This window comes from Ruditapes philippinarum, unplaced genomic scaffold, assembly GCF_026571515.1.
Source record: "Ruditapes philippinarum isolate M1 unplaced genomic scaffold, ASM2657151v2 ctg2907_1_1_1_1, whole genome shotgun sequence".
Lineage (NCBI taxonomy): Eukaryota > Metazoa > Mollusca > Bivalvia > Venerida > Veneridae > Ruditapes > Ruditapes philippinarum.
In genome coordinates, this window is record NW_026858229.1 from 100013 (window position 1) to 116461 (window position 16449).

The window sequence follows — 16449 nt, forward strand, 5'->3', positions numbered from 1 at the left end:
CTGGTAGTTGTCATTAACTATACCTTGACTATGTCTTACATTTTGACCCTGCAAATCATTATCTGACCTTTGCCCTATATGTTGTCTGTGATATTGTACATTTTGACCTTGATGGTTACCTGGTGTACTATTGTATACTTTATCTTGGCCCTGGTGGTCTGCCTTTATAGATTTTAATTCTTTAACAACATCTTTAAGTATAGTAGCCATACTCTCAATTTGATCATGAATACCTGCTTCACTTATATTAGATGTATTAATAGCCTCATCCACCATACTTACATCAGTAGACCCACAATCAGAGACCGCATCAATATTTGCCATGCAAATATCATCTTGCCCTTGTCCATTTGGAACATGAAAGGTAATCTCACCCGAACTATCAACAGGTAAAGGACTGCTCATCTTTGCTGATGTTTTGTTAAACAACAAATATTCCAACTAAAGTGTGTTGACCTTCTAAAATTTTACCGGTAAAGATGAAATGAAGTTTCTCTTCTAAGACTAAGTTCGAATCGCTGGACCTGCTTATAGAATAGCAGATCCCACCGCTGCCACCATAAAATTGTGTTACGGTCTAGTGGGTCGGGGGACTCTTAAGTATGCTGGAACTGTATATTGGCACTCAGGCTTTCAAGGTATTAATGCAATCAGATACAGAACTGATGTGCTGTGTAGCTCTCCAACTCATCTGATAGTAATCAGGTAACACCGTTGTAAACAGTTATAAAATTTATTCAACAGTTAATACTTTAAATAACAATTGTCAAACAATCATGAACCATTGATATCAGTAAACAGCTCTTATAATAAGTCAAGACAGCTCACAAAATTACAAATAAATAATTTAGTACTGTTACGCCTTCAAAATAATATTTAGTACTGATGAACCAAAAAAATCTCCGTGTTACGTGTATCAGTTTAACTCCGCGGTGACAATAGTTACCAGATTTACTTCAATAAACAGTGTAAAAATACTTAAATGTTATATTATGTAAAGTTATATAAAATTGTAATATCAGATGTATAAAAATATCTAAGCTCTGTATTTAACTCAACTAGATATAATTCTAGTATTTAAAATAAACTTGACTTGTTTGTTACTTAAATTTAACATAAAATTTAAGATTTCAGCAGACAAATAAACGTACGTCTACTACCAAGAATTTCTAGATCTGAACTTTTTTTGTGACCAAGAATCTGCTGCTTTTATAGTAGGCAGTGGTAGAAATGACCAAAAATGGGTAAAATACCAAGAATTGGTAGAACCGACCCTGAATTGGTAGAATGCTAGCTACCCAAAAATGGCCGATACCAAAAACTGGTAGAAAAACTCTACCAAAATAGGGTAGAAAGCTAAAAATTTAACAAGACAAAATGGCTAAATATTCAAAGAAAAATCAAGACTCATGAAGTTTAACATTGAATATTACAATAAATATGGTATTTCACTCTACCTCACTACGAACATAGCAACGTTTAAGGTTTAATACACAGGTTTAAGATGAGTCATCAATATTTGCAGTGAACTTAATCCCAGAATGCACAGTAAACATGGCGTATCGAGTGCAAAGTTTACAACTTTCTACAACAAAATTAAGTGATTTAAAGTGTTTTAACAACGGAATTAAATATTCAGACTTGTCTTAAATGCTGCAGTAACATCCAGTTTTAGGATGACATAAATGGATTTAACAGACATTACGGAATAAACACGTTATTACTTATAAACACAAGGAAAAATAAAGAGGCATGTGGAAAGCCTCCGTAAACAACATAAACAATGGATAAAATCTGGAAAGATGTCTGGCAAGCACCATTTGTTTTATATGCAGGCTGGCTGGTCAATAATTATCAGATCAGAATGTATATTTAATGTATGGTACATTGCCAAATACTTCACATGTTCACCGAAATCTTGTCAAACTATGATTAAGTCTACAATGTTAAAAGATCAGAAAATAACCAGAAAACCAGCAAAATATACTGGTGGTACACAACAAATGTGCAGGTAATTTATCTTTAACATGTTAAAAGTTATAACACAATTGAATTGTTTATGTTTGCGGTAACCGCACATATGTTAAAATAAATAATTAACTTTCCATAAAACTGGAAAAACATTTAAGTGTCACATAATACCGGGGTATTACAATATGTTTATTGTGAATGAATTTTGCAGTGAAATACTGGTATAAATTATGCTTGAATCATTTTATTTTGTATGCAGCTGCACTTTGTACAAGTCTGAAATAAAGTATTTGTTATGTTTTATTATGGGTTTGTGATTGTTCTGTTACATATTTAGAAAAAAATGTTAATCAAACGTATATACAAATCATTTGTCAGGTTGTTTCTATAGTTAGTCATATTCATAAAAACACATAAAAACAACAAGGAAAACAGAAAACAACAAGAACAAAAATAACAAACAACAAACACAAACAACAAACAAATAAACAAAAAACCAAAACAACGGACAAAACAATAAACGTTTTATCAGACACTTAGGACAAACGGTGATTGTCCTCTTCAAACGGGGTTTCCCGCAATGCTCTTTTAACACTACCTCTGTTTTATCAAATACGGACATAATTTGATCTAATTTGCTGTCAAATTTCCGATAGACAGTGTAACATCTGTGTAACCATAATGCAATACACACATCATTTGTCAATTTGTTTCTATAACTAGACAGTAACATAATAGCATATCAATCAAATTTGAAAGCAGAAAACATCAATAATAAAAACAACAACAACTACGACGACAACAACAACAACAACAACCACCACCACCACCACCACCATCAACAACAACAACTGAGTATACGGGTAGTGTTTTGAAACAAAAGAATGATAAAACTGGAGCCTCGAAACCTTTGTCATCGAGAATATAGTGACTTGTCTTTTGCAATCAGTATACAGCCAAAAGTTGCTGATAAATCAATGAAGCCAGTCAGACGAGATTCTACAATCGCAACTTTTCGGCCATTTCCGTAAGTATTCGGATAAACATAAGGATATTATGAATCTATTATTCATAATATCCGATTTAGGACGTTTTGATTGGTGATTCTATACTTATACATGCGTTACTTAAGTAGTTGAATCTCGATTAATTTCAATATGATAATCAATAGTTAAGGACAATCTAAAAACTTATGTATAAAATGCTTTATTTAAAATCAAACTAAAAAGAATGGAGAATCGCTTGAGTATTAAGGGTCATTTTTTCCTCCGAATAACCTTCAATTTCACTCATTTACTAGTCTACATATGATTCACACTTATTATACCAAGTCAAGTCAGGACAAATATTTTCCTTGCAAAACCATACACATGTTCAATAACCAACAAACAGAAATGTCTCATTTACACTTGCGACGATTTTCCTACTTTTAATTTTCAAGCTGGTTTCGGGAATGGTTCTAATTGGATGAATTTTGCAGTGAAATAAAAAATAACATTCAAAATGTAACATATCTTTATTAAAATAGTAAAATGTATTCGTTATAACATGTCCGGAAGCTAACAAGCATTCAAATTGGTATAAATGTGTTGTTATTGCGGCTTTGCTGTCAACAATAATTTTGTTTTATCAAAAAATCACTGACATATTAAGAATAAATAGATACAATTAAATGATTAACTTAATCAATGTTGTCACAATCTGACATTTTACATTAATGTCCCTCACGAAATATTTATATCTATTATTCAAAATGTGATGTTAACCAGTAAATAATACTTAATGTAATTGTTTGTTTTTCTTGTTTTATTTGGGTAACTCTTAACCTTTTTGACCTTGGGAAACGAGAAACAAAAAAGCAAAAAGTGCGTGATGGCAATAAAAAAATAACCGTTCATCCGAACAAAACATGACTAAAAGTGAATATTAAGACATTTAGTGTGAAGTAAAACACGCATTTCTTTTTTTACCGAGAAACGTGAAAAAAATGTCTTTATTAAAAGGTCAGCGACACACATAAAAAAAGAAAATGACGACTGGATAAAAAATGTTGAGATTTATTTATTACATCGAGAAAAAAAACGGACGGGGTACTTTCTCCTATTTTCTAAAATTTACTCAACAAAATCATCAAAACATGAATCAAAAAAGTCAATCAATACGAGTACTAGATATGATTAAGTCTTCAAATGATACATGAATTTGACAATGGTTAAGTGAATATTATATGTAACCTTTTGAAAAATATCGAAAAATATTGAAAAATATCCTAAGATTATATTTCGTCCTTTTATTTGCTAAGGCATTCATTCGATTTACGCTCCTCTGGGTAGATTAAACATTTAGTTTCCAAATAAAATATCTTGTGGAACTATGTACTACAATGCCTATAATGACAAAATTGAAAATGTTGAAAGCACGGTTTGACTTAAACAGATATAACTTTAAAAATATTAACAGAAAATAGAGAAGTTCGAGAAAAACAACAACAAAAAGCAAACCCATCAACCCCAATCAACCCCATGCGCTGACATGTTATAAAACGTTTCACATCCTGCAGTACAGGAAACGGGAATAGGACATTTTAGCAGTGTAAATAAAAAAAGCAGTACATTTTTGTAAAGTAAGAGTATGACTTGCTTTAATTAGGAATGTATTCTTCTCATTAATATTGCACCTATTTTGTGACAACCATCTTTGCAAATCCAAATCCACTCTATTAAATCAATGCCTTAATTGTGCACGCTTAATCATGTTAAATCATAGTAAAATGCACATTATCTCTATTCAAGTGTCAATTTCAAATACATTTAATATAGATTATCAGAAAATAACAGTTACCGATTGCTTTGTAGTTATACAACAAGTCTGCACAAATATTCTATTATTCTGCCAAGTCATCCACTAATGCTGCATATATCATAACATGTTCCCGTTGGCCTTGTCCCTTCTTAATTAAAAACACAACAAACAATAGCAAGGATCTTAAAATAATCATTTTCAAAATTAAATTTGAATACATATGTATATTGTTATGGCGATCATTTGTTTGTGTCCCGGAAGGTCGCTATTTTATGGTCATGCCAAACAGCAGTATCAGTACAAAAAATGTACATGTAGTACAGAGATTATTCTTATACAAAAGTTTACGGCCAATTTGGACACCTTTTGCTAAAATGAGAGATTGCTAATTATGTATTGTAACCACTTAATATTTCTACACGCTTTTGTGTTGCGTAGTTTGCTGTCGTCACATGACAGGTTCACGTGACATTTGATTGACAGTTTTATGAAAGAGTTGTTTATCAAATAATGATGATACAGACGTTGCTTCAGCGAAAAGTTTGAAAAGGTTAATCATAGACACCTTCTCAGATTCATTATAACTGTCAATCTAGCCAATTTATTTTATGTATATTTATGAAAGCTCGATGGTGAAACAAGTATATTATTCTATGTTAATCACTTTGGATGAGTCTGCTGGCTTAAACTATAACAAGTACTTACGGTATGTAAGGATAGAAAAGGGCTAGAACACACGATGATGATGAGGAACGGAGGAAACCTTCTCCCCTTCACTATAGTCTATTATTTTATTTTCATTCATGACATACTAATTCATTTCATTTTATAAGTTATCGAATTTCACTATACTTGGTTTATTATATTGTACAGATTTTGGAAGATTTATTTTCTAGCTTTATATTTTTACTTAGATATGCATTCGTCAATCTTAACAACAGCAGAAGAAATACATTCCCCAATCATTTATAAATATATTTAGATATGTATTCGCCAATCTTAGCAACTGAAAAGTACATTCCTCTATCATTTATAAATATATTTAGATAGCTTTCGCCTTAATTAATACAGCTTTAGAATTCATCGATTTATATTTAAGGATGATTGAGGATATTTAAGGTTGGAAATGTGCTTGTATGTAGCCTTTATAAATCTATGATATATAGTTTTATATTGTTCTAATGTAATTTGTTGTAAAGCACAGTTGAACATTTTTTTAAAAAATGATAAATATATTCTTTAAAAATAATATACATGTAGCTATACACTTTTCAACCGTCATTCTATATTGACAATGAACGTTTGTGTCACTATTGACAGCGCTTGGTCAAACTTTTCCGAAGTTCTTTAGTTTTGTACTTCTCTTTACAGAGCGATGCAGGGTGCATGTTTCATGTCGAAGTTTCTCTGGAGTTGATTTATCTGAAATGTGGAGATACTGACAATTCTTGATAAGAACATAACACATTAAACACAAAAGCACGCGAAACATTATTTACTTAAGGCCATGGTAGCATACATAATGATATATAAATGTTGTTAATTCATTTATTTATATCAATTTAGATAAAAATGTCACATTTGCTTATTTAATTGCGAGAGTAATATATTGTATATAAGTGAAACTTAACTATATTAGAAGTTGAGCGTAATAAAAAACACATTAATTACATGCTGGTACCTATCTGTTAAGAAATATTTAACATTTTATAATAAATGCACAACGTTAATAACGCTGCCTCTGTCGTGTACTTTCCAAATATATCCTCCATGACAACTATATGCAGCAATGTTAATAAAGATATGCAGGTGTTTGTGTGAAGACAATGCAAACAAGAATGCAGCATGTACAACAAACGTGTTAAATGACAGTAAATCATCTGAGGGCAATAAACTGGACATGTTTACTACAAGTCCTTATGACACCTACGTAAACTGACCACTCTGCATTTTTGTTGAGCCAATAATAATATGCTTTATTCGAATACTTGTAAAATCTTACATTCATAGGAATGACACCAATTTACTTTATATATAGGAAATAATCACAAAATACATAACAATCGGACAATGAAGAATTGAATCATAATAATGTTAGTTGACAGATAATTTGCAGAAAAATGTGTCGACAAATTTCCGTAGCTATTAAATACAGATTTTGATTTTAATAAATGGTAAAGCTATAAAATGCAATGTTACGTGGCTAAAATATACTTAGACAACTCTAACATTGCATTACAAGGATGTACTGATTCTAACAAGATGACCATAAGTACTTTTGTGTTTCGTAATGATGATAATTATGATAACAAAAACTAAACCAATGACATCAACAACAATATCAGTAATAATTAAAACATGTAATATTAATGATATTGACTAAATATTACTAAAACTAAATAAGCTAGATAAACTAACGATGATTATGAGGATAGAGATGATAATAGATGATGATAATGATGATGATAATAGTGATGATATATGATGATGATGATGATGATGATGAGTTCACTCTTTTCCAATCTATGTTTTTTACACGAACATTTGATTTTGATTTTGAAATTTCATTATAAGATATAAATTTCGTATGTCTAGAAAATTGCACCCACTGCATTAGCATCTACACCAGTATAAAATGAATAATAATGAAATCAACGCCCCTCTAATCTCTGTTCAGTAAACTGAATTATTGTACATTTATGGGAAATTATTATTGGTACATAATTACAATTTTATGCCAATAGCATACCTTTTAATGTCTGTGAATTCATATAAATTACACCTGAGGTGCTTGTTGTCGTTTATAAGTCAAGATTATCTATTTGTATAAACAATGTACAATAATAAAAAAACATATATTTACCATGTTTGATCGATTATTGATTACAGAATAAAACAGTAGGCTGATTTATAATATATACATATTCATCACATGCTAGACAAGATGCTTATTATGCAAATGTTTCAGCTGTAGCTACACAGATATCTATCTATTCATAGTAATTAAGACTGTTCATTAATTAATATACAATATGAGACCGAAAATTGCATCAGTCGCGACGAGAAGTGTGATATACCTGACAGGTGTGTTCATGACAAAATGACGTCTTGAGGCGTAAGCCAGGGCGCTGTTTATAAACCAAGCTTCTTTACATGAAAAAGGCCAGTTACATGTACGTACTCATACAGGCATGGAGTCTTTAAAGGTTTTTCTTCTCCTAGGCTTGTTTGCACATCAAGGTATGGATTTCTTCATCAAAAAATTATATAGAATATACTTAAAATATGTTTGTTTTTTCCTTTTAAAACGGATTTTTATTTATTTGTTGTTATAAACTTATGCACTTGAAGATTGGGATTAATGATTGTTCCTTATAAATTTTTATTATTATTTTGCTTTTAAAATGGATTTTTTTTATTATCTTATTTTTTTCTATTAGATATATACATGGAGATTAGGTTTCATTATTGTTTTTTCCTAACAAAATTGTACGATTTTTCTATTTTTTTATATATATTAAAAGTCCGTATTGCAAGTTGTTTCCTTAAGATGACTACCGGTATGTGTGCTATTACTTTAATAAACAATACATATTAAAAAGCTTTAGTTTACATTCTTAAATACTAATGATAGGTACAAAAAAAGAATGTCGCTAGAAATCGATTTATCTAAGGACATGATTTTATCATTATTCAGATGCATTGACTGTTGTTTTTTTGTTGGAAAAATGAAAAAAATAACCGTAATAATTTGATGTCTGATAAAAAGAAAATTCGATTGCATTGTGGATATTAATTGAGAAAATTGTGTGAGTTGAGTAAAAGGATGTTTTATATTTCTTTCTCGAGTCTCTTTTCTATTTCATAGTTTTAATAATGTTTGTTAAATATACGTTAAGAAAATTTTCTTTTTTTTCTCCATTTTTTCATAATTTTTATTTTCTTTCAACATTCAGCAAAAACGCATGCAATTGACGAGTACTGGTATTTTTGTATGAACGAAAATTAGCTCGCATATTGTTATTTCTTGTTTAAATTTTTGTCTTACATGATATATTTTCTGCTTATTTTTTGATATGCACAAAACATCTAATATGAGATTATTTAATTTTCAAACTGTTGAAAATAGATACAAGTTAATAACTGTAATTCATATGTATTTTGATGTTCTTATCATAAACTAAAGTACTGAATAAATGTATGCTGGTTTTTTTGAAGTATGGAAATTATTGCAGAAATTTTCATTCAGTTGTGTGAAGTCAATACTTGTTACTATTGTTCGCGCGATTCGCGACCTCTTTCATTTCCAATTTTATAACCTTATAGTAGTATTTTCAGATATGCATGATTACGCAAACTTAAACCTAAAGTTTTCAAATGCCATAAATTTTTATCGGACAATCTTTTGGTCACATACATATTTATTTTGATAAGCTAATTAAATCAAAGACAAAGTCGACTAAAAACACCTATTGGGTTTAAGATCTTCAAATAATATTTAAAATGGCAGCGACAGACCGTCATGACATGAATTACCCTTTTCTCTTTCCATTCTTCTCAATATAATCGAAACCCGTCCAGGTACGGTAAAACTAGTAAAAAACTCATCCAGGCATGGTAAAATTAGACGAAAACCCGTGTAGGCATAGTGAAACTTGACGAAAACCCGTAAAGGCATAATGAAACTATATGAAACCCGTCCAGGAATAGTTAAACTAGACGAAAAAAACTCCGGCATGGTAAAACTAAACGAAATCCGTTCAGGCAAGTTAAACTAGACAAAAACCTGTCCAGGCATAGGAAAAACTAGACGAAATCCGCCCAGGCAAGTTGAAACTAGACTAAACTGGACGGTAAAACTGGTGGATTTTCGCCTGTTCGAAGTTATATTCGGCGGAGATTCAAGTCGTAAACTTGTAATAATCATTATAGATATTTATTATGTTATCAAATTTGCCTGGAAAGCCCATCAAGAAATGACATTTTTTATTTCATTTCTTATAATCTACGCCAAATTGATTATTTTTTTATTTCATTTCTAATAATGCTATTTTTTCTGCGCCTGTCAAAAATAAAGAATGAAGAATAATATATTATTATCTTATATAATTCATGCCTATTAAGCTAATATGAACAATTTAATTGAACTTTATTTGAGTTAATTATTTGAATTACTTTTTAAATCAAGTATTATAAATGAATGCAAGTATTATAAATGAATGAAAATGATGCACTTTGTCAACTCTTGAAGCTAAATGATTATCTTGAAATACATGTATACATTTCAAAAGTAAACAACAGACTGTACTTTACAATCCTTGCACGTTAAATTTTGTAATTACAATTTTGAAAGTAATTTCATTAAACCACACAATAATTTATTGACGAATAACATGGATATATGTAACTATGTGAATATTTTGACTTTTCTGGACTAAAAATAATTTAACGGCATGATAAGGATTGCTAAATTTACGTTTCGCCATAATTTAGTTACATTAAAAACACATAACTTAATAATTAATTAACACATCTAGAAAACTACATAACGCATGACTAATTTTGACAGTATACACAATGCACTATTTTTTCCTGCGGAGTAATTTATGTTTTGAAAGTCGGGCTTTTAGACTGCTCAGCAAAAAAGAGAATACATTTTATATGAACAAAAGCATTCATTGTTTCAATGATGTGTCATGTAGAGTTATTATTTAACATATGTCATATTTCTGTCTCCTCACCTTCGTCAATTTGACAACTTGTCAAGTCTTCTCTTTACCGCGCGGAGTGATACGTTTTTTTTGTCACGTGGAGTAGCGTTAACAGCGGTAATCACGTCGTGCTAAAAATAGAACATTTAAGAACAAGCAATTTATTATATTATTCACGTAAAAGCATCAAATTTAACACATAATGCATATGTATTTTTTTCCCCTTTTGTTTATTAGGTCTTTACCATGGTAAACATAATATAAGCAAAATGCTAATTAGATGAAATAAATTAAAATGTACATGTATATATGCTACTGACAATTTACTTAGAAAAAAAAGGACAAGAATAAAGATCAACAAGGTAAAGGCAACGTTCACACAGTGCACTTCGGCATTCATTTTTGGTTATTGTCTGGCTATGTAATAAATTTGAAAAGGGGTTTATGCTATTTAACATAAGTATGCCTTTTGAATACTCTTCATATCATTTCTTTATTACATTAGTATCCGATTTCTATTTATAGAACATGAAGTTATATATAATATCATATACATGTATATTCATTATAGAATCACATCAAAGACAGTAACATATCATACAGATTTCATACAGTGTACTACTTTGTATCAAAGCAGAGGATATTTCATTAATAAAAGAGAAATTAAATTATTTAGGGGGGCCCGTACTATTAGTGCATGAAAGGGCGGATGAAGCATAGGATAAACACAAAATCGAATTATTATGCTATTGCACATACAAAATGAACTTTTGTAGCAAATGTTTCATGAGCATTTTCTTTTAATTGTTTATATAGGTTTATAAGATAGGTTGATTAAATCGAAATTTCTAGAATTCCATGTATTTATATAAAAACATATAGTAAATTAATGTTTATATCTTATATGTAAGTATAAGAAGTACTGTAACTATTATTTATAATAACGCAATTCTGTGATTATATTAATCCATGAATTTGAAATAATCGTCTGCTGTTAAGTTATCAGTTAATTCTTTCTTAAAATAATATACATGTATAGTTAATTTGCGCGCATAGAAAAAGGGAATGCAATCTAAAGGACATTGCTCTTACATCTTTTTTTTTAAGTCGCCAACTTGATTTGCTGATTTTATTTCAACTGTAAAGGATAACGTGTAAAAAGCGCTGCCTCTAATAGATAGATCCCTAAGGCCAAGTGCGGAAGCACTTCTGAAAAGATCTACAGAGCATTGCTTAGTTATGTATTCTAATTTTAAAGTGGAACTTTCAGACCCGGGTACATCGGCAACTTGCACCGCTTAGATCGACCGAATGTATCGCTTTAAAGTCTTTATTAAAAGAACAACTTTTGACAACATCTAGAACATACGATTAAAATAAAACAACAAGCATTATCAAAACGTTTTAACGATGGTTTCTTTCATTTTTATTTCAGCGATATGTCAGATGAATCCGGCGTTATTGGCAATGATGGGCGGCGGTGGCGGAGGACGGGGAATAAACCCCATGGCTCTCGGTATGGCCGGTGGTGAAATGGGCGGTGGCATGCAAGAGATGATGATGATGCAGGCGCTCGCCGGAGCAGGAGGTGCAGGAGGGTCTGGTGGAAGTGGTGGGATAGATCCTATGACAATGATGATGCTAGGAGGTGCTGGAGGTGCAGCGCCATCTAGCGACATGATGCAACAGATGATGATGATGAACTTGTTGAGAGGCAACAATGGGGGAGGTAACCAAGGAGGAGGTCAAGGACAGAATCAAGGCGGCGGAGGCATGGCAAGCAATATAGCAAACCTCCTGGCTGGTCCAGGTGGAAGCAACTCTGGTAGGTTGCAAACAAGAAGTGGTAGGTTTTGAAAATATATTAACACTTTCTGTTCCAAATGCGTATATAAAAGTCTCAAGGAAAAATGATGCTGTAAGTAAGGTAAACCTACCGGTGCTTATGTAAAAAAATTGTTTGCATCTATCACGTCATATTTGCTAACGTCATTTGCCTTACATTTGCTAACGTTATTCGCCTTGCATTTGCTCACGTCATTTGTCTTGCATATACTTACATCAGTAACCTTACATTTGTTTACGTCATACGCCTTACACCAGTTTTCATAATTACCGTTTTCCTCTTTTAAAAGCATAATATATGGTTTCATTCTTTTTCTTGTTGATGTAACATGTACTGGATTCACTTGGAGCAAAACACCGCTTTTCATCGAACGAATTAAGTGTTCCATTTCATCTTCTTTAGACAACCTCTAAGATCCCGTCACAGAAGCTGCTTATGTTGAATCTATTATGATTTTAAAGACTAAAATAATACTATTTTTGCCTAAGATTTATGACGTACGTAAATGACGTCATTTTCAAAATACTACTTAATACTGTATAGATTCTTTCAAGCGTAAAAAATAATATTCATAAATTTTCAAAACTATCTTTATAATGATTACTGTTGAGTACAATGTTTATTCGCCCAATTCATACCGACAAGCTTTCTGCATGTTATCTCAAGTAAGTAAGCAATCTTCAATGCAAGTAACATTCATCGGAAACAAATGTGGTTTTTTCTGGCCTTAGGTACAACTTAAATTTGAAATAAAATATTCTTCTGCATGTTGCAGATATCACCCCCGGCCAACATAATGCTCTCTGGGGCGCAGTTCAAATGAGTGGAAACGCTCAAAGAGTCATGGACGCCATTTCACAACCAACAGACAGAATAGCCCTTGAACGAGATGGACTCGTAAGTTTGATTTTCTTCTTCTTTTTTCTCTTGTTTATTCTTTTAAGAATTTAAAACATATTCAGTAGACAATAAAGATCCGCCAGAAACACTTGCGCAGTAATTCAACCTAGATGCAGACTTTAATATTTTTTCTCTGTTTTATTGAAGTACAAAATGTGATTTTCTACACTATTTATTAAAAGTGACATATTGTCTTAACACATGTCTCTCAGGATTGGGAACCCGAGAACTGAAAAAACACCCGAGGGCGGGTATTGTAAAATTTATTGCCCGGGTGATATTCAATTCCAGGATGATAGATCGAAATAACACTATGTGACGTCATATTAGACCATAGAGTAAACCGTTTACGTGAGGTATAATAAATAACTTTACAGACCATCAACAAAACTCCCTTTTATAGATACGCAAGAAAAAATCGTTTTTTTACTTTAGTTGCATAAAATGGGCATTTATGCATAGACATAATACATGCCTTTACATTTTGATATGACTTTCAAATTGTTTATTTTCTTCAGAAAAATATTATTGTTTTTATAATTTCAGCCCGGTTTGAACCCCATGATGACCATGTCTATGTGTCCGAGACCAACACAATGTACTTTTACTTTCTGCGAAAATGCTGAAATTCCATTTACCGGCGATACTTTCTACGTGTGCAGAGGTTGTCCTAGATGCCCGATGGATCCCGCACAACGCAACATGATGAATATGATGAGCTCAATGGGAGGAGGGTAAGTAACTCTTATCGTCGGTGAATTGTACAGAGTTATCTTTCTTAAGATAATGCTTGGTGAAGCGTAATGAATAACGGTAACTCTGTTGAGTCAAGTCTTACATTGTTATTTTTCTTGAGCTAAAAATAGTATCTGGAAATAATTGATAACTTCAGTTAGTTAGTTTATTGAATATAAATTAATTTATTGTACATAGATTAAGCATGATTCTAAATCTTAAAATAGAAATGCATGCAAACATTGTTAGCAACGCAGAAGCTCGATTGCTTAAACTGAAGGGATGGGAGTTTAACTTGACCAATTAACACCGTTAATCGTCTCTTCTTTAATTCCAATTTTGCTTTTTGAATTGACATTTTTACTAATCTTATTCAACAAGATTTTCTCTTGTTTTTTTTCTTTAATAACATTTCCTTTTATACTGAAAAGCATGTATGTTGTTCATTTTTTATAACAATATAAATGAAAATAGTTCGACCTGAAATGGTCAGCTGTGGTACATGGAAGTAATAACTGGAATTGGGATCTCTGTAACCCAACGCAAGACGTTTTTTGGCACGTTTAACCGTCACAACTATGTAAATGTGAATACGCGACAAAATAAATCTGCATCTTAGAAAATGTAATAACAATAAAAATCCATCAAGATAAATATCCGTATTTTTCTCTTTGTTATTTGCATGCCGGAAATAGAAATATTGTAAAAATAATATGTCATATTTACAATGTAGTGTTTTAATATGTAGAAAATTGAATATTTGAGCATAGAAATTCTGACTATATAGCACCGTGATAATAAATGTAGCTAAACCAGCATGCTCCTATTTTCTAATATTCTCTTTAAAGTCTTGCAATGATACACTAAGTATTAGTATCCCCACATAATCTTGCGTTGGGTTTGCTTTGAATCATTGAGCATGCTATTTCTCTTCTACAGAGCTGGCGGTGGTCAGAACATGGCTCAAACCATGATGATGATGAGAGCTATGGGTCAAGGTGGTGGTGCAGGCGGTGGCGGCGGCGCTGCCGGGCCAATGAACCCTGCAATGATGATGGCTTTAATGAACATGCAACAGCAACAGCAGCAACAACAACAACAACAACAGCCAACACCAACTGTAACATCGTTAACAATACCAGGATCACCAGTAGCTACTCCTGCAGCGCCACCATCTAGACCCCAACAGCCCAAAAGGACACCAGCTCCAACTAAATCAAAACCAATTCCGGGTCCCCGTCCACCAAGGGAATTCATTGAAGCCATGAAGGCAATGAGCGCTCAGATGCGATCACAAAAAACAACACCAGCAGCGTAGTGATATATTACATAAATAATCCAAAAACTATTTTAGAAAATGAACTTATTTTTTCATTGCTTTTCTGACTGATATATAGATGTATTCACGTACGCGTGAACTACTTTATAGTATTGTAGAGAAGATTGATGTAAAAAGTTCATTCGCACTGCTATCTGGAATAACGCGGAGTAATTTCGCCATATATTTTTGCATGTCTTATCATTGCTATGGATACAGTGTAGCCATGAAGCATAATCATGCTCTCATTAGTTTATTAATTTCTTGGAAGTTTTGCATGTTTTAATGCGGGTAATGGTTTCATGAATAAACAAAGGCAAATAAGAAATATTCTTAACATTCATAATAATATAAAATTTGATTTGTGTGTCATTCTTACAGCGCAAGAATGGGTGGACTTCCGGCCTAGATGAGAATCACGTGACTTCCGGTTGTGCGTAATAGACATATGTAGCTAAATTTGATATTACCTTGACACACGCTGACGTCTGTTGTGACACAAAAAACGACGAGTTGTCATTAAAATGTCAAGATTATGTGTTTGTTTACAATGCGCAGACGACTTCATAAAATTTCCATACCAAACAAAAAAAACCGCCTGTCATATTATCATTTTATAGCAGTTGAAATATGAGTGTCAGATATTTATTTTCTTACATGTTTTATTTGCCTTAGCAATTTCCGTTGACATTAAAAAAAACAGAAGATACTGCTTGAAATTTTATTGAAATAAGCTTAAGTGACATGAATTGTTTTATATTATATGTTTATTTCATACGTTGTTGAGAGTAAAATGTCAAATAAACAAACATCTTCTTTTTTATATGTTAACAAAATCCAGCTGAAGGTATATATAGAAACATGGCCTTGACCACGCCCGCAAAATTGTTGTAAGATTTTTCTTCCGGTCAGATAGGCAAACTTTATAATATCCATAGTTATCATTTTCATATCCCTCCCCGTGTTCGATTCACTAACTATATCGTAAGGAATCGGTACCAGCGGGATACCTGCACTATTACGCCGGGAATTTTTTTTCTGGTTTCCGAAATGACTATATTTTCAAACAAAAAATAGTGTGTTTAAGTGTTGAGTGAATTATTCGGCCGAAAATGTGCAGTTGTAAAAAATGTGCAGCCGATTTGTTTAATAAATACATTAAAGTG

At 31.8% G+C, this 16449-nt stretch overlaps 1 protein-coding gene across 2 annotated transcripts; it reads left to right on the top strand.

Annotated features, from left to right (window-relative positions):
- Positions 1-7853: 7853 nt before the first annotated feature.
- LOC132752534 (uncharacterized) lies at positions 7854-16092 on the top strand. 2 transcript variants are annotated; one of them, XM_060742864.1, is made up of 5 exons: positions 7854-8013; positions 11920-12330; positions 13106-13227; positions 13777-13964; positions 14905-16092. In XM_060742864.1, exons 1-5 carry the CDS (start codon positions 7965-7967, stop codon positions 15281-15283), a joined length of 1149 nt encoding a protein of 382 aa, XP_060598847.1. In that variant the 5' UTR covers positions 7854-7964; the 3' UTR covers positions 15284-16092. The 2 variants fall into 2 exon arrangements, with proteins under 2 accessions (XP_060598847.1, XP_060598848.1); XM_060742865.1 differs by having other exon boundaries at positions 11920-12309.
- The last annotated feature ends 357 nt before the right edge of the window (positions 16093-16449 follow it).

Excerpts from the sequence above, each read along its gene's own strand:
- LOC132752534 (XM_060742864.1), top strand. The coding sequence starts at position 7,965 with ATGGAGTCTTTAAAGGTTTTTCTTCTCCTAGGCTTGTTTGCACATCAA. Across the intron at positions 12,331-13,105 it reads TAGGTTGCAAACAAGAAGTG|ATATCACCCCCGGCCAACAT; the intron begins GTAGGTTTTGAA and ends TGCATGTTGCAG. Across the intron at positions 13,228-13,776 it reads CCCTTGAACGAGATGGACTC|CCCGGTTTGAACCCCATGAT; the intron begins GTAAGTTTGATT and ends TTATAATTTCAG.